The 24,747-nt window shown below is 39.9% G+C and overlaps 2 protein-coding genes across 4 annotated transcripts; one reads left to right on the top strand and one right to left on the bottom strand.

The window, feature by feature from the left end:
* Positions 1-11,170: 11,170 nt before the first annotated feature.
* Positions 11,171-15,009, top strand: LOC120574878 (lipid droplet assembly factor 1-like). Of its 3 annotated transcripts, none has more exons than XM_039825367.1 (6): positions 11,171-11,280; positions 11,499-11,618; positions 11,785-11,953; positions 12,519-12,664; positions 13,065-13,123; positions 14,060-15,009. In XM_039825367.1, the coding sequence occupies exons 2-5, from the start codon at positions 11,508-11,510 to the stop codon at positions 13,107-13,109; spliced, it is 471 nt and encodes a 156-aa protein (XP_039681301.1). In that variant the 5' UTR covers positions 11,171-11,280; positions 11,499-11,507; the 3' UTR covers positions 13,110-13,123; positions 14,060-15,009. The 3 variants fall into 3 exon arrangements, with proteins under 3 accessions (XP_039681301.1, XP_039681302.1, XP_039681300.1); XM_039825368.1 differs by having other exon boundaries at positions 14,805-15,005; XM_039825366.1 differs by having other exon boundaries at positions 13,065-15,009.
* A 1,460-nt stretch (positions 15,010-16,469) lies between these two features.
* On the bottom strand, positions 16,470-24,450 carry LOC120574877 (ER lumen protein-retaining receptor 2-like). Its single transcript, XM_039825365.1, has 5 exons — positions 24,173-24,450; positions 20,142-20,242; positions 19,852-20,010; positions 19,242-19,494; positions 16,470-17,828 (listed from the first exon to the last, which is right to left on the bottom strand). Exons 1-5 carry the CDS (start codon positions 24,261-24,263, stop codon positions 17,794-17,796), a joined length of 639 nt encoding a protein of 212 aa, XP_039681299.1. The 5' UTR covers positions 24,264-24,450; the 3' UTR covers positions 16,470-17,793.
* Between the last annotated feature and the right edge of the window lie 297 nt (positions 24,451-24,747).

Genomic DNA, 24,747 nt, shown 5'->3' with positions numbered 1-24,747 from the left:
ACAAAGAGCGGAAGGTGAGGGTCAAAGCCTGTATCCTGTATATTTTAAGCAAGGATTTCCAGGCTTTATCCTGGAAATGTACTTACTTTAATCCAGACTAAATAGTAGGCCTACTCGGCTACTGCATCAAACTGTGCCCCCCTAACAAGCGTCTTTCAAGTAAGGAATGACAAATTGTAGAAAGCTACTGGTTACATGGCAAATAGTGACACTATGTGAGTGTCACTAGAATTATCTTCTGTCATCAATGACAAGCCGGGAGGTTGCTGCTTGATTGGCACTCGTCATCAAAACTTTGAGAACCCCTGCTCTAGGAAGTAACTAATAAAATAATCTGGTAGAATGGAGAATGGTCGTTTTATCCTACAGAATTTGTACTAAATTAAACAAACTAGGTGGAGTGGATTTTGTTACTTAGGCCTCTAAGGAAAGTTTCACTGTTTTCTGTCTCTCTGTTAAGCTAAGTTAGCTGCTAGCTCTAGCTTTGTATTCGCACAGAGAGCAGTAATCTTCTCATCTAATGCACCCATTTCTTTTAAACATGCAACATCTCTCAGTATTCTTATGTTTAACAATGTATATCCTCCTGTGTGTACTCTATGTGTGCAGTGAAGCTGCTGTTGTTGTTGGTGAGCTTAGAGAGGTTTATGAGGGCTCTGACTTTGTCCTCTGCAGCGCCCTTTACCACCCTCCAGGGAGCTCGCTTTGAGCCTCTCACTCTCCCCACTCGGAGGACAGGAATTGAAAGCGGCCCCGCTTCATCTGGCAAAATGACAACCACTGACAATAAGGACTATCCTATTTGACACAGGGCAGACTCCAAAGACATTTTGTTCTCCTGTGGCCAGTTGTTGGCTGAGCAGTACTGTGCAACTTCAAAGAGAGGTGAACAAAATCGGATCTCGGAGAGAGGGAGGAGGATAGAGACAGCTAGTGTAATGGAAAGGACCGTATCTATTGTGACAAGGGGGGAAAAAGCACCAGGTCCCTCTTATTTTCTCATGAAACAGCAGGCGTTGACTGATAGCATGTCTGTGAGGGTCTGTGACGTCAATAATGCAATAAAATATAATTTTGGAGGCCACACAATAGGTGGACATGCATCAGTTAACATGAAAACACAGGAGATTTCCAACTACGTTATGCTCCTCTTCTCGCAGTGATTAGTTTTTACAATCAGCGAATGCAAATTGGAATTTGCTGACAGACCATCAATCACATCCTGGCTGCAATATGTTCAGCGTCTCAGCACGTGCCAGTAGACATATCGTACAGTCAATTTGCTCTCAGACACTCAGATATATCTCTGCAGCAGTATATGGGACACATTAAGAACATTCAATTTTCATCTACACTTAAGTAGAGGAGTGGGCTGCTTTGTCATTTGTCTCAGGAGCCATGGAGCAACTCTTTTTCTTTCATCCGTCTTATTTTGTTCAATGGTGCAAAATGTATTTCTAATGTGAGTTTGCTATGCCAGCAATGAGGTTAATAGCAATGGTTTACTAGTTGAACTACAAATGAGTGTGCCGTTTCAGATTAAAACAAGTAATATCTGTAGATATTTTACTAGTTGTGGTGTGTTTCATGGTACAAGGCAACCTAATGCTGACCTTATTTGTTTTGCTTGACATTAATTACTTTACTTACTAAGATACTAATGAGTTCAGATCAGTTCACACTGTGGCATTACATCGTACAACACTTTCACAACACATTACATTCAGTTGTTCTTTTTCATGCCATTATGTCATTTGAATGAAATTGTTTTAGTTGTGGAAGAATTAGTAACATTTTATTAACATGTACCTAAGAGGAGAAAAGCAGTGAAAACACACTCAGTAAAACTTTAACAGCTAGTCTTTAATTTTCTGGACAGAAGCTGCGCCCCAAATCCATACTGCATACAAATAATGATGTTTCTTGTATATTATTGTTGCACAAGACAGTGCACGAAGGAACTCACAGCTGCCAAAAAAGTAATAAAATTAAATGGTGTTGAGGTGACAGCTAGGAAAGAGCTGGGTAAACATAAAATAAATATAAAATCTTTGGTTGGTACAAAACAGTAAAGTATACTATACTCTACTAAGCAGTGTAGGGAGCCCACAAGGGGTCTGAAAATAAATTGAAGGAGCCGCGAGATGATTAACAGAAGAGGAAAGCACAAAAGATTTAAAAGATTGTATTGCCATTTGCACAGATATAGGACAGTACAGATATAGTATTTCTCTCAAAATCAAGCTTTTTAAACGAAAGGCAGTTGAAGATTTAATATAAATACAGAATTAAAAAAGATGTAGCCTACATATACTAGTCCCGTCAAACGATTAAAATATTTAATCACGATTAATCACATTAATGTCAATTAATTGCAATTAATCGCACATTTGTATCTATTCTAAATGTCCCTTGATTTCTTTTTGTCCCATTATTTTTTCACATTTTTTCAACAACATGGAAAAGTGGATCGGCTTGCTTTGTGCTTTTGTCGCCTGGCTTTGATTAGGGGGCGGAGAATTTGCATCAGCTGTGTGCTTGGCCATCAAGTGATATTTCAGACTGGACGTGCTGCGATGATCAATTCACGACAAAACACACAGATCACTTTGGTCTTGTCAATGGAACCATTTGACAACTTTTTAAAAGTAAACTTTCCAGTCAGAATCTTATTGTCATCCATTTTGGCGTCTCGCGCTCGCCATCCACTCAAAACGTAACGTTAGTCTACTACTCTTTGGCTGGCTCGCGAGCCCAAACAAGTGTGTGCGGCGTGCCTGTTGTTATGTTTCCGGTCTAGCTAGATCCGGTGTGGTGTTGTAGTTTTTCTAACGTTACTAGTTGTTGCAACAGCATGTAAAAAAAACTACAAAGTTTGCAAAACAATGGACTGGAGAACAAAAACTCTACATGACAGAGATAAAAACGTATAATATATATAAACATATATTACTGTAGAATTTGAATTCTTCATGACTATAAAAATATTTTCATAACATGAGGGAACTGCTTGCAACCAATGATGAGTTGTAGCAGGTTTAGTTTTAAGAGGTCACTCCAAAAGCAGTATGATAATTTTTAATCATATAAATGGTACATACGCAATCAATTAGTAAGTAGTATGGAGCAGATCTGTACAACTGACCTTTTAGTCACATGCTGTTTGCTCGGCCAGATGTTTTCCAACTGTGAGAGAAGATTAAGCCTTTCACCAAAAACTGAAGTCTACTACCCAACTGCCAGCCAGGCCTTGATATCAAATGAAGCAGTGCGCCGACGTGTGGCTATAAGCATAGCAGCAACCAGGCTGCGGTGAACTCCAGAGTAAAAGAAATGAGGCATAATGTGGTTCACTGAGTTCATTGTGTTTAGCAGTCTGGAGAGGTAGACACAGTTGCTCTCTCACCAAACCATTTCCCTGTAGTCAATACAAAAAGAGAGTGATTAATTAGTATGGCCGGCAGCAATAAAGGGCATAAATAAGTTGTCATCACTGGCCCCGGAGGTGTCTTTCTTTAGTGTAGCTCAAAACAGATCATGGTTTCATTTCCCTCACAGTTATGTGCCCACATACTCTATATGTGATGCTATTCAAAACTCTAGGGGCTAACCTTAATGTGTGGGGGGCTGTGGCAACTCATATCTCTGATTGAAGAAGTAATCAGCAGTGGAAGTGAAGTTCAGTCATTTAATATTCTGATCAGCCTCACAGAGAAATATCTGGCTGTTGCCATTTAATAGCAGCACAGAGCAGAAGGGAAGAAAGTGGGGTGATTATTTTTAAGGAGCAGTTTCAGTATGACAGCTGTGAAGTAAACTAGGAACCCCCTCTTCTGGATTTCTGGAGAAATACTGTTGTGATTTCCTTCATGTTTGTATTTTAAATAGTGTGCAGTGTGCACTGGACGGCTTCTTATTTAATACTCACGGACAAATCATTTGATAATCCATCACTCGTCCAATAAAAACGATTGGTGGTTCATGGTGCAATTAGGCAGAAGCAGAGAAGGCTGGGCATGACATCCATCATAATTAGTGACAGTGGTCCTTTAATGACAATAAGTTCTATGCCAGAGAAGGAGGAGAAGATATGCAGATGGGCAATGCTCCAACTAAGAGGCAACAAAGTCAGAAACTGGCAAGAATAAACTGAAAGTCCTCCTGGCTGTGAGTGTCTTTGTAATCAAATCCACATATATAACTGCCTTTTAATATCGCAAAAAGCTGATTAAATCTATCACAATACCTGATGTTGCAATAATAATAATAATAATGACAAGTATGCATGTCTTTTTTTCTTAAATACTATACTATGACTTTTTTCAACATACTATACCATGACGTTTTGGGGAATTTTTTCGACATACAATACTAAGACCTTTTTCAACTTACTATACTATGACTTTTTACGACATACTATACTATGACTTTTTCATGACTTTTTCTACATATTATACTATGACGTTTTTGTGACTTTTTTGGATATGCTATACTATGACTTTTTTTCAACACACTGTACTATGACTTTTTTCGACATACTATAATATGACGTTTTTGTGACTTTTTTCGAAATACTAAACTATGATGTTTTTTGACATACTATACTATGACGTTTTTGTACCTTTTGTCGCCATACTAAACCATGACTTTTGTCGAATTCTACACTATGACTTTTTTCGACATACTTTACTATGACTTTTTATCACTTTTTTCAACATACAATACTTAGTCTTTTTTTCCATCCATCCATCTTCGTCCGCTTATCCGGTGTCGGGTCGCGGGGGGAGCAGCTCCAGCAGGGGACCCCAAACTTCCCTTTCCCGAGCAACATTAACCAGCTCCAACTGGGGGATCCCGAGGCGTTCCCAGGCCAGGTTGGAGATATAATCCCTCCACCTAGTCCTGGGTCTTCCCCGAGGCCTCCTCCCAGCTGGACGTGCCTGGAACACCTCCCTGAGGGCCGCCCAGGGGCATCCCCACCAGATGCCCGAACCACCTCAACTGGCTCCTTTCGACGCCAAGAGCAGTGGCTTCTCCGAGCTCCTCACGGATGACTGAGCTTCTCACCCTATCTCTAAGGGAGGCGCCAGGCGCCCCCTCCTAAGGAAACCCATTTCGGCGCTTGCACCCTGGATCTCCCGTTCTTTCGGTCATGACCCAGCCTTCATGACCATAGGTGAGGGTAGGAAGCGAAACTGACCGGTAGATCGAGAGCTTTGCCTTCCGGCTCAGCTCTCTTTGCCGCCTCACGGTGCGATAGATGGAATGTAATACCGCACCCGCTGCGCCGATTCTCCGACCAAATCTCTCCGGCCCCATTGTCCCCTCACTTTCGCGGAACAAAACCCCAAGGTACTTGAACTCTTTCACTTGGGGTAAGGACTCATTCCCTACCTGGAAGGAGGCCATTCGGTTTCCTGCTGAGAACCATGGCCTCCGATTTAGAGGTGCTGATCCTCATCCCAACCGCTTCACACTCGGTGGCGAACCGATCCAGTGAGTGCTGAAGGTCACAGGCCGATGATGCCATCAGGACCACATCATCTGCAAAAGCAGCGATGAGATCCCCAGCCACCCCGAACCGCAACCCCTCCCCACCCCACTACGCCTGCGATATCCTGTCCATAAATATTACAAACAGGATTGGTGACCAAGCGCAGCCCTGGCGGAGCCACCCTCACCTGAAACGAGTCCGACTTACTGCCGAGAACCCGGACACAGCTCTCACTTTGGTCGTACAGAGATTGGATGGCTCTGAGTAGAGACCCCCTCACCCCATACTCCCGCAGCACCTCCCACAGTATCCCCGGGGCCGGTCATACGCCTTCTCAAATCCACAAAACACATGTAGACCGGTTGGGCATACTCCCAAGCCCCTCCAGGATCCCTGCGAGAGTGAAGAGCTGGTCCGTTGTTCCACGACCAGGGACGGAATCCGCATTGTTCCTCCTCAACCTGAGGTTCGACTATCGGCCGAACCCTCCTTTCCAGCACCTTGGAGTAGACTTTACCAGGGAGGCTGAGAAGTGTGATACCCCTGTAATTGGCACACACCCTCTGGTCCCCTTTTAAAAAAGGGGACCACCACCCCAGTCTGCCACTCCTTGCGCACTGTTCCAGACTTCCACGCAATGTTGAAGAGACGTGTCAACCAGGACAGCCCCTCCACACCCAGAGCCTTGAGCATTTCTGGGACGGATCTCATCAATCCCCGGGGCTTTGCCACTGTGGAGTTGTTTGACTACATCAGTGACTTCCGCCCGGAAATCGACGACAATCCCCGTCATCCTCCAGCTCTGCCTCTAACATAGAGGGCGTATTGATTCGGATTAAGGAGTTCCTCAAAATGCTCCTTCCACCGCCCTATTACCTCCTCAGTTGAGGTCAACAGTGTCCCATCCTTACTGTACACAGCTTGGATGGTTCCCCCTCCCCCTCCTGAGGTGGCGAACAGTTTTCCAGAAGCACTTTGGTGCCGACCGAAAGTCCTTCTCCATGTCTTCTCCAAACTTCTCCCACACCCGCTGCTTTGCCTCTTTCACGGCAGAGGCTGCAGCCCGCTCGGCCCCCTCGTTACCCTGCAACTGCCTCCGGAGTCCTCTGGGATAACATATCCCGGAAAGACTCCTTCTTCAGTCGGACGGCTTCCCTGACCACCGGTGTCCACCACGGTGTTCGTGGGTTACCGCCCCTTTGAGGCACCTAAGACCCTAAGACCACAGCTCCCCGCCGCAGCTTCAGCAATGGAAACTTTGAACATTGTCCACTCTGGTTCAATGCCCCCAGCCTCCACAGGGATGCACAAAAAGCTCCGCCGGGGTGCGAGTTGAAAGTCCGTTGGACAGGGGCCTCCTCCAGACGTTCCCAATTTACCCGCACTACACGTTTGGGCTTACCAGGTCTGTCCAGAGTCTTCCCCACCCCTGACCCAACTCACCACCAGATGGTGATCGGTTGACAGCTCTGCCCCTCTCTTCACCCGAGTGTCCAAAACATACGGCCTCAGATCAGATGAAACGATTATAAAATCGATCATTGAACCCTGGCCTGGGGGCTCTGGTACCAGGTACACTTATGAGCATCCCTATAGTTGAACATGGTGTTCCGATAGACAATCCATGACTAGCACAGAAGTCCAACAACAAACAACCACTCTGGTTTAGATCAGGGAGGCCGTTCCTCCCAATCACCTCTTCCAGGTGTCTCCATCATTGCCCAGCGTGTGTGCGTAGTCCCCCAGCAGAACAATGGATTCCCCACCGACTGGCGCCCCCCATGCAGGACTCCACTCAAGGTCTCCAAGAAGGCGCGAATACTCCGAACTCCTGTTTGGTGCATATGCACAAACAACAGTCAGAGTTTTCCCCCACAACCCGCAGGCGGGAGGCGACCCTCTCGTCCACCGGGGTAAACTCCAACGCAGTGGCGCTCAGCCGGGGGCTTGTTAGTATCCCCACACCCGCCCGGCGCCGCACACCCTGAGCAACTCCGGAGAAGAAAAGAGTCCAACCCCTATCCAGGAGTACAGTTCCAGAACCGAGACTGTGCGTAGAGGTAAGCCCCACCAGATCTAACCGGTAGCGCTCCACCTCCCGCACCAGTTCCGGCTCCTTCCCCCACAGAGAGGTGACGTTCCACGTCCCCAGAGCCAGCGTCTGCTGCCCGGGTCTGGTCCGTCGAGGCCCCTGACCTTCACTGCCACCCATGTCTTTTTTTGACATACTATTCTATGACTTTTTTATTACTTTTTTTCAACATACTATACTATGACGTTTTGGGGATTTTTTTCGACAAACTATACTATGACCTTTTTCAACATACTATACTATGACTTTTTTCGACATACTATGCTATGACTTTTTCATGAGTTTTTCGACATACTATACTATGATGTTTTTGTGACTTTTTTGGATATACTATACTATGACTTATTTTCGACATACTATACTATGATGTTTTTTGACATACTATACTATGACGTTTTTGTGACTTTTTTCGACATACTATACCAGGACCTTTTCATGAGTTTTTCGACGTACTACACTATGAAGTTTTTGTGTTTTAATTCAACATACTTTATTGTGACTATTTTCGCCATACTATACTATGACTTTTTTTGCCATACTATGCTGTGACTTTTTTCAACATACTATACTATGACGTTTTTTTCGACATATTATACTATGACGTTTTTTGACATACTATACTATGACTTTTTTATCACTTTCTTCGACATACTATTCTATGACTTTTTTCGACATGCTATACTATGACTTTTTTATCACTTTTTTCAATATACTATGTCATTGAAATTCAATGTAGAAGAACTTTCTTGTTCTCTTAACAAATCACAGAGTAGCCAGTGTAATGAATCAGAGTGTTCTACAACGAATCTCCAAACATATCTTCATTATATACAAAACTGGAATCCACAAAAGAGGCAAATGGTCAAGAGTCTCAGACAGGAGACTTCTTTGAACCATACATATCCCAATTAGATTCTTCCTGAAATCACAAATCATGTTAATTTACTTCACACATCCCTTTGTTGTGTAAGAAACAAATATGCCTAAAACATATCTTTCTTTGTCAGGACAGATATCTTAGAGGGTTAAGAGATTGATTGGAAGCCAGAAGGTTGGGTGTTCAGGTCCAATATGTCTCAGTAATTTTTGACGTCCATTTATACTAAGTGAAAGAGGCAAATGACGAAAAAATGATCACACATAGCAGGTCAGATATCTCAGAGGGGTAAGAGAATGATGCAAAGATAGAAGGTTGTATGTTCAAATCCTACATGTGATAGTAAGTTTTGAGGTCCAGTATACTAAGTGAAACAGGCAAACGACTAAAACATAAACATGTGTGTCAGCAGACAGCTAACGGTGATAAGAGAATAATTGGAAGACGGAATCAGTTGAGTTGACGACTTACTATACTATAATGTTTTTCGACATAATATGCTATGACATTTTTCGACTTACTATACTATGACTTTTTTCTACATACTATACTATGACTTTGAATAATTTTTTTGGCATACTATATTGTGACTTTTTTATCACTTTTTGTCATATACTATGACTTCTTTCGACAAACTGTGCTATGACTTTTTTGTCACTTTTTTTGACATACTTTACTATGACTTTTTCCGACATGCTATATTATGACTTTTTTCGACATACTATACTATGACAATTCATAGACTTTATCATTTTATCACACAAAATACTATTACTTTTTTCAACATGAAATACTATGAATGTTTAGGATTTTTTTGGGGCATTTCAGGCCTTTTTTTGATAGGACAGCTTGAAAGGGGAGAAAGAGGGGGAATAACATGCAGCAAAAGGCAGCAGGTCGGAATTGAATCGGCAGCTGCTGCGGGGGCACTCCCTCTACCAGATAAGCTACTTCTTTTTAATCACTTTTCAACATACAATACTAAGGGCTGCAGGTCAGAATTGAATCGGTGGCTGCTGCACCAAGGACTGAGCCTCTGTACATGGGGCGCTCCCTCTACCAGATAAGCTACTGTTTTTATCACTTTTCAACATACTATACTATGACTTTTTCTGATATACTAAATACTATGACTTTTTTAAACCTTCTATACTATGTCTTTTTTATGACTTTTTTCAACAAATTATACTATTTACTTTCTCATCACTTTTTTCGTCATACCTATACTATTTTCTTTTAAAAAATAACCTAAAATATTCCACTATTGTTTAATACATTATTGGTATTATTCAACATATCAGTGAAGTTCGTACTAATTAAAACCATTCCCACTTTTCCAACTACTCTCACTACTTCACTTTCGTCTTACACAATTATGCCAGCAATCCAGTTTAGCTTTAGCAATTTAGCTTTTCAACATTCACAAGCATTTTCTGCAGGAAATGCATTTTCTAGTTTAAAGGTGCCCTGCCACACGTATTTCATTACTTTGTGGTAATGTCTGAAGTTCTACCACGGACTCTAACATTTTTTGTGGAAAAAAATGCCTTGGTTACCTTGTTTCAAGCCATTCTAGTGTGGTATAGAAAGCCTGCAGGAAGACTCTGCTCGATTTGTGCCAGTTTTCATTAATATTCAATGAGATAAGCTGCTTGACTCATTGGCTAACAGCTAGCCAATAAGAGCCTGGAAATCAGCATCCTTTACCCAGCGCAACTGGGTGAGCTCATGAATAGTAATGAGCTCAGGCAATTGGCCTGATTTCTCTGCTTAGTTCTTTTCAGTGGCTAGAGCTGACAGAGGAGGTAGCAGTTCATTTTCAAATTCACGACATAACACAAACACAATATTATATTTATTCTACAATAATACATAATACATACAAATAATTCACATATACTGTATAATTTATTTAATTCTGATTAACAGTTTTGGGCTAAATGTATTGCTCATATTTATTTGATACTTAGTTTAGTTTTAATCTCCCATAATGATCTTGCCTATTGGTGAAACCAGATATTTTATGGACCGTTGATGCGTCTTCCCCCAAAATAATTGACAAAATATGTATATGGGAACGCTTCAGGATCCCCCAGTCGGAGCTGGTTAATGTGGCTCGGGGAAAGGGAAGTTTGGGGTCCCCTGCTGGAGCTGTTCCCCCCGCGACCCGACACCAGATAAGCGGACGAAGATAGATGGATATATAATACCACTGAAGTAGCCTGGTTGACACCAGACCCACTCTCAGTTGTAACTGAGAGTGGGTCTGGGCAAGCTTCATTCACAGCCTATTTCCAAAGGGGCGTCACCAATGGACGCTGCTCAAATGCCTCTGGGCGCAACTGGATAGTCCTTCAACCAATCAGATCAACAATCCGGGTGACGTAGTGGCATCAACGGGTTGCTGCGCTTCGGTGGCCGTCATTGTGTAAAATCCACCTCAACAGTTGTGATTGGTGCCTCGATTTGGAAAAATTGGAAATGGGCTTGAAATGGCTCTTGGCCAGATTGAATTGCAGAGCAAATCTCAAATTTGCCAGAAGTCCGTCAGGGTTTTCCCAGGATACCACTAAAGGAATTCTTTAAGAAAGCAAAGCCCCCAGTATTGTCCTGAAACATATTTGGTGAGCAGTAGATGGCAGCAACAATACCAACTAGATTCTCTCTACCAGAAGAGGAAGAAGGAGGAGAAGGAAGAAGAAGGTGTGTTTATAAAAAGGGTGTGTTGCTACTGTTGGAGTGACTCTGAGGCAATTACAGGACACAGTTTCACATGTTGTGAGCTTAGAATCGAACCAGGTTTACTACATTGTTCAGGTTTGTACTTGTTAACTTAGTTATATGTTTTTTTCAGAAAAGTTCTAAAGTCATTAATGGTGTAACAATAGCTGTTAGCTAGTCAACTTAAGGCTTGTATTCTGTTACAGTCCCTGTTGCTCACTTGAATCCTTGAGTCTGTGTCTAAAGTTTTATTTAAAAAAAAAAAAAAAACTATAGCTGCTGTCAGGATGACTCAGTTTTCCTCATGTCCTCAGTCTGGTGAGATGGAGATGCAGCACAGCAGCAGCAGCAGCAGCAGCAGCAGTGTGACTGACTTTCAGCAGCTGTGGGGAAGTTGGACCACCCTTCTGAAGCGTTTTCATGATGACCCCAAGGTAACACAAAAACACCACATCTGTCAATAGCTTTTTATTGAGTTTGAGTTAATTGAATTTATGCTCACAGTTAAACAACTGAATATTTTGTGTATATGTTTACTTTTTACAGCAGCATACCAGAGGGCACTGCGTTGACCTCCTCCCATCTTTCTCTCTTTAACAGGTAGCACAGCTGAAGAGCACAAGACTCGGACAGTACCTGAGCAGCCACCCTTTCTTTGCTCTCACAGTGTTGCTGTTCGGCGCCTTGTCTGCACTGCCTGTCGGACTTTTCCTCTCTTTTGCTCTTGTGACCTGTATTATGTCGGCAGTAGGTTTTGTTTTCTTTGAAGGTATGTGTAATCATGTCAAAATCAATTTTCTAAAATATACTCATCTGACAGTACTTTAACCCATTTTGTGCCCGAAGACTAAAACAAAAATACCACAACATTTGTTCTGATTGGTCTAAGTCTAGAAATCTGGTACGGACATACTTTGGCCAAGTATTTAACAGAACTACTTTTAAGTGGTTAGATCACAAACAAAAAAATCACACTTTCATCAATAGTTTAAGTCTAATATAGGCTAAAATGTCTTTATTCAAAGCTTTCCATATGAAATCTATTTTTTACGCTACATATGTGTGCACATCTTTGATATTCAACTTGTTTTGAGTTTATAGATACCAAATACTTGATAGTGCTCCTTGTAGTTTCTGAGATACAGCCATTTTCTTATCATACTATATATTTAGTCTTTGGGCACATCCAATGCCTGTTTTTAACTAAAATATAATTAAATGTATAGAAATGTACCCAAAGATTAAATATAGTATGATTAAAAAAAACTCATTTGTGCAAAGTTTCTGTTGCACAAATGGTTAACCAACAATTTGTTTCTCTGTGTGTCTGTCAGTGTTTCTGTTGTTTGTAGGAGGGCTGACTCTGCTGTGTCTGCTACCCGGCATCGCCCTTTTCTCTGTCATGGTTTCAGTCATCTTTAATGTGCTTTATATCACCGCCTCCAACATCCTCAGCCGCTATTACCCGCATCTGACAAAGGTAATGTACTGAGGAATCAGTGTGTACCTAGGATTCCGAGTGTAATTTGAACAAAAGATGACCACCCATATGATTTTATTATATCAATGTTTCAACCACACTTGGTGTTTTTCAAGGTAAGCTCAGCCTTGAAGATATAGCCTATATACAATACACATGATAGTAATCTATAGTCATCAATAACATGATGTCATTAATTAGAGTTCAGGACATTATATTTAAAGCTGCATCTGACACTTGGAACGCAGTTGGTCGAAAACGTCAGTGATGCAGTTAAATCAATGGAGTTTTGTCAACATCTCTTCTAAAATGGGAATACAGTGTACACACATATAACTGACAATATTATTTTCATATCGTATTTTTTATTTTCTTCTCTGTTGTCCTTTATTCCTACCAGCAATGTAAAGTCCAGGAGGAGGCGAGTGAATGTGAAACTTCATAACTGAAGGAAATGCAGTAGGTTGATTCTTGAAATGACCCTTCAAATGCACAGTATGTAATAATTTTCTATGCACAAAGACTCCCTGATGGTTACTGTATGTCTAAGGCCTAAATATTACATATTTTTCTAAAATGCTTGTCATCATCTCTATATCTAGACATTTTATATAGGTGAATTGTTGTGATGTGGGACACTTGCACTCCAGTGGGTGACCTAAAAGTCAATAAATGTAGCTCTCCAATCATACTGTAGAATAGGATGGAGCAATCTTCAGCAGGAAACACCCTGTGTGTAGACCTTTTATATATGTCAATGGTGTAGACCACCCAAAGGTCAGTGGCAGTGTTTAAACCAGACTGTAATAAGAAATACATAACATATAAAGACTGAAATAGGGTTCGAAAGGTGGGACAGTTTGATTGGCCTGATGTGGAACAGCATATTTTTTTGCAATAACAATGGTTATTTACAGGGTTTTAGTCTTCTAATGCATTATTTTAAATAAATAATAATAATGTTTGAGTTCAGAAAATTTAATAAAAATTGTTCCACTTAATTCTATGCATATTATTGATTATTCAATGTAATGTATTTCAGATCACAATGGTAAAGAAGAGAAATAAGACACAGAGAAAGGCAGGCAAAAAATCAGGGAAGGAAATTGAATCAGTGGAGGCAGGAAGGATGAGGGGAGCAATAGACTATAGACAGATCGTTGAGGATGGTGGGGTCCCTTGGCTGAGGCTGTTGGCCAGAGCCAATAGCTTGAATGCTATTGACCTGAGATGTTTATATTACATGAATTAAGATAATTTAGGCCTTTTAACATTGTCCCACATTTTGGACATGCAGATTGTCTGAGACAACTTGGCACTAAGAGTACTGATATGTACCATTTCTTTTATTAGTGTGATATAGCTACATTTTCTTTTCTTTTTTGGTTTGATTAGGACACATCCTGGGGATTTCGGAGTGGTATTGAGTGTGGATGTAATGTGTTGGCTTCATCTGAAATGCAAACAATGTCCCACATTTGGCTAATTCAAGAAGAATAAAATGTCTACAACAGCCAAAACATGAATCAACTAACCTTTCAATTGCATTAATAGCCATATACGGAAGACTTATTTTAGTCTAATCCAAACATATTCTATATGCACTATGCACATATCTTGTGAAATGGTGGCTGATTTCAAGTATCAGAGAAAGATGTTGACTCATGGCTGAACAGTGTAGTTAATCCAAATGCACTATTCTATTCAGTCTGAAAATGCCTGTGTACTGTATGTTGTGTATGTCTGCAAATATCTGATGCACATGCTTATTAAGCAAAAGAAATCACTACAAAATAACTGTTACATGTGTGTTTGCTGTTGTAGAAGAAAATGAATTACCTAACAATTTTAGTCTCATTTTATACTGATATCCTCTTTGTGTCGCCTGTGTTAATTAAGTCTGTCTCCCTTTTTGCCTCGCTTAGTATTTAAAACAAAGTATTTTACTTTGGTCACTGTGAGTGAGACTGTTTCTTTAAAGCCCAACCCAGCTCCAGGGGAGTTCACACCTTATTTAACAAAGGACCATTTTTAAATAGTTTGAGATGGTATTGGGTCCATGTAAACCTACTCAGATAGTTTTGTGAGTGAATGTCTTCTCAGCTTTTGTTATTCTGTTGCTTCCTGTAACTTTGTATAGAACCCTGACTAGAAACTCATTCTGGTCAGAGAGAATCCTACAACTTCTTGTGAGCTTCTTTCTCCACTGCGCAGTGAATAAAACTCATCTGAACCAGCCACGGAACTGGACCTGAGAGAACTTTTTCTTCTACACTGTTAACTTTAAAAGAGCACAATGTTGTACGTTTGTAATGCAGCTTTGAATAAATCCTTATCAGGATAAACAGTTGTGCTGGTCTTCTGTCCAAACAGAGATGGAGAAGTTTCTTGGCTTTTAAAACAATGTATTATTGGTGATAGATTATCTGGTAAAAAATGCAGTCTAATGTATGGCACACACCAATTTTATTTATCAATATGGTATACTGTACAATTTTCTTCATGAGATATCTCCATGTATTACAACGGATTTGAGTTGGGGAAATAATGGTTATTTTATCATCTTCAAATGTTGTATTTATAGTGCACTTTTAAAATACAAAGTGCTTCACAAAGCAGCAAAATAAAAGACAAGTCATACAATCATCACAGCTTAAAAAAAACTGATTAAGAAACTATTTGGAGTTTAAAAACCTGTATAGTGTGGGTAAGAAAATATTTTAAATTTAGTAAGAGTTCGTAGGAGGTTCAAGTACAAATAAAATCAGGAAAGGCTCTCTGATAAAAAATACAGTATGTTTAAAGAAGGGACTTAAAGGAGACCACTGACTCAGCTGACCTAATTTCCTCAGGCAGATTGTTCTAGAGCTTCGGAACCCGACTGCAAACGCTTTTTGTTAGAATAATACTAAGCACATTATGATTAGATTAGATTCAACTTTACTGTCACTGTGCAGAGTACAAGTACAAAGACAACAAAATGCAGTTTGTGTCTAACCAGAAGTGCAAAACAAGCAGAAAAGTGCAATGTGATATACAAAGTATTGACAGGTGGTGCACAGGCAGAACATACATTGCAGTGTTATAAGAGCAGAATAATGTAAATGTAATATGTACAATGTATGAACAACATGTACAGATATGTGCAATGTAGTAGCAGTGACATTATAATAGTAATATATATATATATATATATATATATATATATATATATATAATATATATATATATATATGTGCAGGATGAACATTATGAAGAGCAGTAGAATCTGGCTATGTATAGGTGTAATTACAGTATGTACATTTGTAAATAAATAGAACAGTATGGGTGGGATAGGGTAGTGCAAATTATCTAACCTAACAGACTGAGGTCTGTTGGTTAGTCATATTTAGACAGAGGATCTGTGTATTGCTGGTCATATTTCAGAATTTCTCACCCGCATGGAGCCCCCCACAGAAGCAGACCTCCGCTGCTCTGCTTCTCCGTGCACTGGCGCTACGGAGGGAAACTAAACACTGTTCATCTAAACACTGTACACACAAAGATGACACAACCCTTTAAGTAACAAAAGTGTCCCTTTAAGGAACATTTTCAATGCAGGATATAAATGCAGGGCTTTTACTTTAAACGGCATCTTTACAGTTTGGTATTAATACTTTCACTTAAGTAAAGGATCTGAATACTTCTACTCTACCACTACTCTCCATAGTATTCGTAATGGTCAAAAACACAATGTACTTAAAAAAAAAGGTTTGCTTCATATCTGTGCTTGCGTGATATAAATAATCAAACAGCGACACAAGAGTGTGATTCTAATAAAATCTTTAATGGAGGCGTTATCATGCACAAAAAGACAAAAAGTTGAAATAATCCTTTAGGAATGACTACTTTGAAAACAAAAATTCAAAAGTTAACAAGAGGCCTGTAAATTTAATAAAATTCACCCATTGAACAACTTGATCACCTCTACTCAATAATCGATCAGCACCATGTGAAATCTGTTTAACTGTTCACACTCCAGCTATACGGTTAACAATTGAAATGTCACAACTAGTCAAAGTGCTATAGGATCTCATGCCAAATATCCCTATTCAGTCATTCCTTATTGCTTTACTCTTGACTTCATAGATTTCTACCTTGAGATAACCGACAAGTCACTGTTTGAAGGTGTTCATGAGTTTGTTATTGGGGTGCAATGCTGGCAGAAACAAAGTTTGTGCTCCATCTACATCCCAAATGTGATGTAACATTGTTAAAAGATTGTGTGAAATCCATTTTAAAGCTGTAGAACAATTTATGTATTTTTTTCTTCTTCAATACAGTAAGCTGAAGGAAAAGAAATTCAATTAACACATGAAAAGGTTTAATTATAAATGAGATAGCCACCATTTGAAAATGCTGACATCTATGTCCAAAAGATTGCTGGAATTCAATTTATTTCATGGGTTACATCTTAAACCTAAGTTGAAACTAAAAATCCTCTCATGAGTTCTGCTTACAAAATTGTCAGATTTATAGAAGAAAAGTTAAAATGTTTTACAAAATGCATGTGCGTTGGAGTGAAAGTGTTGCTGTTGGCATCTTTGAATATTTCCATGAGAAGGTACATGTATTACAGTATATGCAGACAAAAGGAAAATCCAAAAGTAAAAAAAGAAAAACTGTGCCAAAGTGGACGTAATCCTCATCAGGCACTCAGATACATTACCTCTTTAGTCTCACTCAAGACTGTACATTGTGTATTCATTACCAAGTCAAACAAGGTACTTCTCGGAGTCGACCCTATTTGTGACATTATAAAAAAAATAAAAAAACAAGCGTATACGCCTCACATGTAGAAAAACAAAAAAAGCCTTTTCGCTTATTTGAACAGCAATGAAAAGAAGTTTAAGGCAAGATGCTGAACACAGAAATCCAAAGGTTGACCTAGTATGATTTTTGTTCAGCTCTGGTGTTTGTTGGCATTTACCAGTTGTCCATCAGCAATCATCAAGAAGACTAGTGTTCCCCCCCCCCAGATAGTTGGCTCTCTGCCTCAGGCATCTTTTGCTGTAGGTCACGAGATTACATCATGTGATCTCCCCCACCACCCTGAGTCTGCTGGGAGTCTCCATCTCCTTCTGTAGGTTTTACGCCGGAAGGCTCAGCTTCTTGCCTTTCAACACTGAGGGGTGAGTTAGAAAGATAGACAGTCAGAAACCATCACTAGGCCGGTATATGTTCACTTTGCCATAAATTATTTACACTTCTTTGCTTTGATCGTTTCAGTGTCAGAGGTTCCATTTTTTAAGGAGCATTTAAAATGGAATTCTGCAATTTGTGCTCAGAAGCAAGATCTGGTGGTGTGAACCAAAAGCCCTTTTCAATTAAACACAGGAACTAAACCGTGAAGATTAGGCCATTTAGACCGATGAGAATTTTTGTTATAAACAGCTTGCTTGAGACACAATTTTCACAGATAAGAAATAACACAGAGACGTGTTGTTCTTCGTAATTTACCATCATGTTTGAATGGCTGCAGGATGGACACGCTGTGGTGAAAAAGGAGACCAAAAACTCCAGAATGTCTGTCTCTACGAAATAGATGATCTGCTGAGTGTTCTACGCATATTTATTTCTGCTTTACAACATAAAAAGGTGGAAAGGCAAATCAATTTTCTGCATTCCTAAAAAAACGTTCCTAAGGGGGGGAACTGGCAACAAGATGTGAGGTTATGTCCAGGAAGTTTTCAGTGAAGCGCGTATGGAGGCATGCATCGATTTAGACCAATGACGTCACTGATGACACCCGAGGCCCGAATGAAGAAATTATCGTTTCTGAATAAAACGAATAGTCTCCCCTCTACATAAAAAAGATACATTTCCTCAACTAGATGATGGCCCCAAGAAAACTACTGTATTTAAGTTACTGTAGAGAAAAAAACTGTGATGTCCAAGATTTTCTACATCATTATTGTTTCTAGACAAACATTGCACAAGTGTAAATAGTTTCAGTTTTGGACGCACTATGATGGGATTGAAGATTATTAATAGTGAAGGAAAAGTCTTGAACGGTCTTGACTTTACTCACAAGCAATTTCTTTCTAATGCAAAATATCCACAGTCATGGTTTCGTGGGAAAAAATTTATTCTGAAGTTCAACCGATGCTAATATGCGGCTTCGGCAGTCTAGGTTAGCCAAATTAAGTGTGTATTTCTAAATTGACTTGTCTTTTTAGCACAAAAACAACTTTGTGTGTTTCCTGGGACAGTGTTTCATTGCTGAGCTACTGTGGACAGTAATACAAAGAGGGATTTTTGTACTAAAAAGATCACTTGATTCAAGAAATTCTGATTGCTTAAGCCTCATATTAGCTTCAACTGAACTTTAGAATGAGGTTTTACAGGGAACAGGGACTATGTATCTCCTACATTGAGGTTACTTTCGGAAGGGATCACTTCAGGGTCAGTGTGGACTGGAGGAATGATAACAAATAACTCTTACAGCATACATATAACTATACGACATATTGTTGGATTATTTCATTAGTTTTGATCTGTCTAATGCCACACTGGATGATACCAGCAGGTAACCCACCTTTGGTGACATAAAGGTAGAAGAAGTCACAGTAGAGGACAGTCTGGACCAATCCGGCAAAGATGGCGATCATGTCTAAGAAGCCTTCAAAGTAATAACGCCAGATCCAGTTGAGAAGATAGAGGGCCCGATACAGGCCCAGGCAGAACAGGTAGTGGGTGGTGATCGTCTCTGCCTCGCCAGTCTTGCTGATCATGAAGAGCTGAGGCAGGATTGCCACCGACTCTAGGTAGATGGAGAATGTCCACAGGATCTGGAGACAGATAGATTTAAATGTGCAGGATTACAAATATTTATTAATTAATTATTAATATTAGGTAAGTAGCACTTACTAGGAATTTGCTTTGGTTGCTGGTGCATACATAAAACCAATATTATAAAAATAAACAAATAAATAAATACAGAAACAAATAACACATACATATAACCGTTTAACATTAAGAAGGAAAATAAAGGCTGTATGGTTAGTGCAGGATGTACAAAAATGTAGATGCTCATTCATACTACAGTAAATGTGATGTGATGTTTATAGCAGGATGTTCTTAGTGCTCAGCTCCTTTTCCGATGAATCATGTCCCGCTTTGACAACAATACAGAAGGTCGAACCCACCTCCATGAGAGAGAAGTTGTGGTTGATGAGAACAGCAAGACCCCCAACGGGAACAACCAGGAACTCCACTCTGAAACTGTCATGGTTGCCATCGTAGGTTGCCCTGAACTTCACGTAGATCAGGTAGACTGTGGCGTACGCACAGCCGATGTAGATCAACTGGTAAACAAAGCAGAACGGCTTGTCATTTAAAAAAAAATAAAAATAAAAATAAAAAAAAGTAGTGAGGAGAAATACGGGACATGTATGAAAGGCTGCTGGTCAGAGCTTGGGCGTGACTGGTGTCTTACCTTCATGCTTGTGTTATAGAGGGAGATAAAGGAGGTGAGCAGATCCAAGTAGCGAGTGGTGAACACCACAGCAAACAGGATTTGGCTCTTTCCAGAGATACCTTTAACAGATGTATCAAGCACATTTAACATTTATGTTGACCCAACAGCAACTTCAGAACAGCTTCACAAGTAGTTTGCATACAGTATGAATCAAATGCTTTTCCTTGTTGAACGGTGACATCTACTGGAAACATGATGAATATTTATCTGGAAAATCAGCAATATCAGTCCTTTTGGACTTGTTTTATTCAGGGTTTCTGCAGGTTTCACCAAGTCAAATTTAAGACTTTTTAAGATCGTTATGAATTAAATTTAAGACCTATATCACGACAGAAAACGGCAGATGTCAGAGTCAGGATCATCTGAAACAATTCTGATTTCCTCATTCGCATTATAGGACTGGTTTCTAGTGACCCTGTGGAGGACCCAGAGTAAGGTTGGGTATAAGACTTTTTAAGGCCTTAAATTTTGATTTTGAAATTTAAAACTTTAAGACTTTTTAAGACCCAGTTTATTGGCATAATGAAATTGCATGTATAGTGTCTGGTATTATACAGTCAATTTTAATTACTTTGACTAATGCTATCTTAGTGAAAATGCACAAACTGATAACCTCTCAGGTTGGCAGGCACAAGAGCAACTCAAGTGCATGGACTTACACAGTACATCAAACTTAGGGCATCATGAGAAGACAAGAAGTTTGTACAGGTTTCTCTCTGGGTCTGTATGGACCTCTGACCGGATCACAGTCACAACAGAGTCTCTTACAACAGTATGTTGGTTCCAAGGACAATTACAGGCAGAGATGAACATCCCTCACACATCTTTCCCTGACCTTTACCATGCCTAAACATTACGATTTTAACTTGCAAATAAGCTTAAGATGTTTTAAAGGGATAGTTTGGATGTTTGAAGCAGGGTTTGAGGTACTTAGTTACTTCTTAGTCAGTGTATGATCTACAGTAAGGCGGTCAGCATGACCCCAGTTTGGAGAAGAAAACATTTTAAATAAAAAAATCGATCAGTTTAAATGTACTGTATATTTAGAAAATGTTTGCCGTTTTACCTTGCCGTCAGACAGCCCTTGCTGCAAACAAACTAACTGATCGAAGCAGCAGTAGACCAACAACTCCTGTGTTCTGCAAGGTAAAATGACTATTTGTCAAGGGAGTCTGCCTCTATGAAGAAAGCATAGAAAACTGCTTCAGTTTCCCGTCAGAAAGGGCTGTTGGGGGGGCGGCCTCTAGCTCACCCAGTAAGAGTGTTCGCCCCATGTTGGCTGAGTCCTACAGCGGCGCGGGTTCAAATCCGACCTGCTGCCCTTTGCTGCTTGTCTTCCCCCATCTCTCTCCCCCTTTCGTGTCTATCCACTGTCACTAGTAATAAAGGGAAAAAGTTCCCAAAAATAATCTTAAAAAAGGGCTGCCGGATGGCAAGGGAAAGCAGTGAAAATACTCAGAATATAATGTAATTTTTTTTTTTTATGTTTTTTCCCTCGTAAAATACATTTGGCACGGTCCACAGCAGTACATTGCTTAGCTTCTGTGCCAGTACTCCTGCCTTCTTCTCCAAACCTGGGGGCCGCAATCTACTGTAGGTATACACTAACTATGGAAAAATACCTCATATAACCCCACTTCAAAAACTCTTAACTACCCCTTTAAGATGCATACAGATCCACACTGGGCAGCAGTGAGGTTGTTGGTTTGAATCTGGCAGATTTTCTGTATGGAGTTGTATATTCTTTGGGTCTGTGTGGGTTTCCTCCCACAGAAATGCAGGTTAGAGTGGCTTTCATAAGTTTACACACCCATGCTAAAGTTGACTAAAAAGAGGAATGAAAAAACATCTTTTGGAAATTGATCTTAATGACTTAATTAAAAAGCTTAGGAAAATCCAACCTTTAAGGATACCAATTTTCTTTGTGAATAAATATTCGTAAATAAAAAAATTTTCTTCCTTAAAATACAGGGGGCACAAGTATAGACACCCCTATGTTAAATTCCCATAGAGGCAGGCAGATTTTTATTTTTAAAGGCCAGTTATTTCATGGATCCAGGATACTATGCATCCTGATAAAGTTCCCTTGGCCTTTGGAATTAAAATAGCCCAACATCATCACATACCCTTCACCATACCTAGAGATTGGCATGGTTTTATTTCAGTTAGCCTAATGGGTGGTTTGATTTGCATTGAGAGATGATCTTATGGAAAGTACCCCATGCCAATCTCTAGGTATGGTGAAGGTATAGTATCCTGGATCCATGAAATAACTGGCCTTTAAAAATAAAAATCTGCCTGCCTCTATGGGACTTTAACATAGGGGTGTGTATACTTATGCCCCCTGTATTTTAAGGAAGAACATTTATTTATTTACAATACATTATTCATTCACAAAGAAAATTGGTGTCCTTAAAGGTTGGATTTTTCCAATTGTTTTTAATTAAGGCATTAAGATTAAGATTTTTTTTTTGTATTCCTCTTTTTAGACAACTTTAACATGTGTGTGTAAACTTATGCAAGTCACTGTAGGAGTGACTTTTAGTCTGAGTGAACTTGTCTGTATATGTCAGCCCATTGATAGCCAGGCGGGGTACAGAGGCTAGAGGCCCCCTGGAAAGTATAAGCGGCTGGAGTTTTGCCCCTGCAGTGTTTGTATAGTCTGTCCTCTTTCCAGGTCTTAATGGTACAGAGGAGGTTTTGGGGTTCTGCCAGTGCTTGGCGGCACTCTGACGTTGATCAATATTTTCTCTGATCATATCCTTAATGTATCTGTGCACCACATTACCTAATATTGTCATTCTCGCTCTCAATTGTGTAATTGTACTATTGTTATTTCTGTCTATTATACAAAACATCTATTGCATGTACTGTATGTCTGTCCTGTAAGCTTTTTGTAAAAAATAAAATAAAAAATAAAATCCCATTTTATCCCGTTAAAAGGAAAATGTATGAGTTGTGATTTTAGGCTATAAAGTTTACAGATTATGGATTAATGGATTTTCTAACATAAATCTCTGTAATAAACATTTTAAATTCACTGTGTAACTTAGATGTAGATACTACGTGATATCTAACCATGTTAGCCTAAATAATGGAGAAACACCATCAGCTCTTAATTGTAACCTCAATTAACTTTTGCCAATCCCAGCGCTTCTCCTCATAACCAAGTAGTATCCATCCACCAGTTTCCTTTTGACTGCACATCAGAATTGACTCTTATCTATCTCTGTGGTTCAATGTGCGGTTTACCATCAATACATAACACGTGTCATAAGAGCTAGCGGAATTAAGCATGGTAAAGGTAAAAGAAAAAATAACACTTTAGCAGGTTAGATACTACCGCAGGGCATTCTAGAACGCCACGTCAGAAGCCAGACCAAAAACATCGAGCACCAAACTTCATATTAACAGAGCCGGAGTGAATGGATGAGTTATGTGTAGAGAAAGCAAAACCAACCGGTGAACCTGAAGGAAAAAATACACTGCAAAAAAATCGGAATAACTTTGTGTTTATTTGCTCATTCATCTACTAAGCAGCAGTGACCCAAGTGACTACTTCAATCCGTAACGTAGTTTAGCTTACATGTTACAACTAAGTTCAACTCACATTAGCCATCCCAACAAAGTTACGTTAGCTGATGCTATGCTACATTGGGACGTTATTGCCTCTAACTTTAAATAGGTAACGTTAACTATATATTTTCAGTAACGTTAGATATAACAGTAACGTTAGACTGCTACTAGAAGTGATGGAGGTGCAGACAGCCGTTTCCAGTTGTTATCGGCTAACGGTATTAGCCTAGACTCAAATGAATGGGTGGGAAACGTTAGCATGTAGCTATCGTTAGCTAGCTTGGAACTTGCTGGTAAGAAGAGAAAAACTAAGCTAAAACGATTTTAGCAATTTAAAGACAGGCAAAGTTAATCAGTGACGTTCGAAAAACAATATTGTAACATATGTAATAGAAATTATAGCTGTGGCTCACCTGCACATGACCTGCTTTTCCATATTTTGAGTAGCAGGATGATGATAGCAGCCAGATGAGAAAGGTCCCCTGTCAGTCTGAAGACGTTCATTGTTGCAGAATGAATTAACAGACACTAGCCAGGAAGCTAACGGGGATGTAAATCGTTTCACACCTACTACTATCTTGTGGGAAATATTCTCCTCTGCAATTTAGCAGCAAATCGGGCTGCAGGCTTCACAGAATTGGAAATATGGCGAGGGTGCAGGTCGACGTGGAAGGGGGCGTGAGAAAACACACAGAGACATTTGGATTGGACCAAAATCTGACCGACAGTACAAGAAGATCCAACGAGCTGAACGAAAGGGAGTAAAAACTTTGCAAATGAGGAGAGACATTGGGTGGGACCTATGGGTGGGACCAGTGCTTTAGCTGGTATTTAACTATCAGCTCTGCATAAAATGGCCTAGTGTAATGGGATATATGGTATTATAATTATACATTATTCGGGTTGTTATTAGCGATTCATTAACATGTAAACATCGGTCAGAGGTCGTCGAGGTGGAGCTAATTCTAGCAATTGTATACTGTAGGGT

This window comes from Perca fluviatilis, chromosome 15 (genome assembly GCF_010015445.1).
Source record: "Perca fluviatilis chromosome 15, GENO_Pfluv_1.0, whole genome shotgun sequence".
Classification (NCBI taxonomy): domain Eukaryota; kingdom Metazoa; phylum Chordata; class Actinopteri; order Perciformes; family Percidae; genus Perca; species Perca fluviatilis.
The sequence above is the reverse complement of the archived record's forward strand: the minus strand, read 5'-3'. Positions and strand labels throughout refer to the sequence as shown.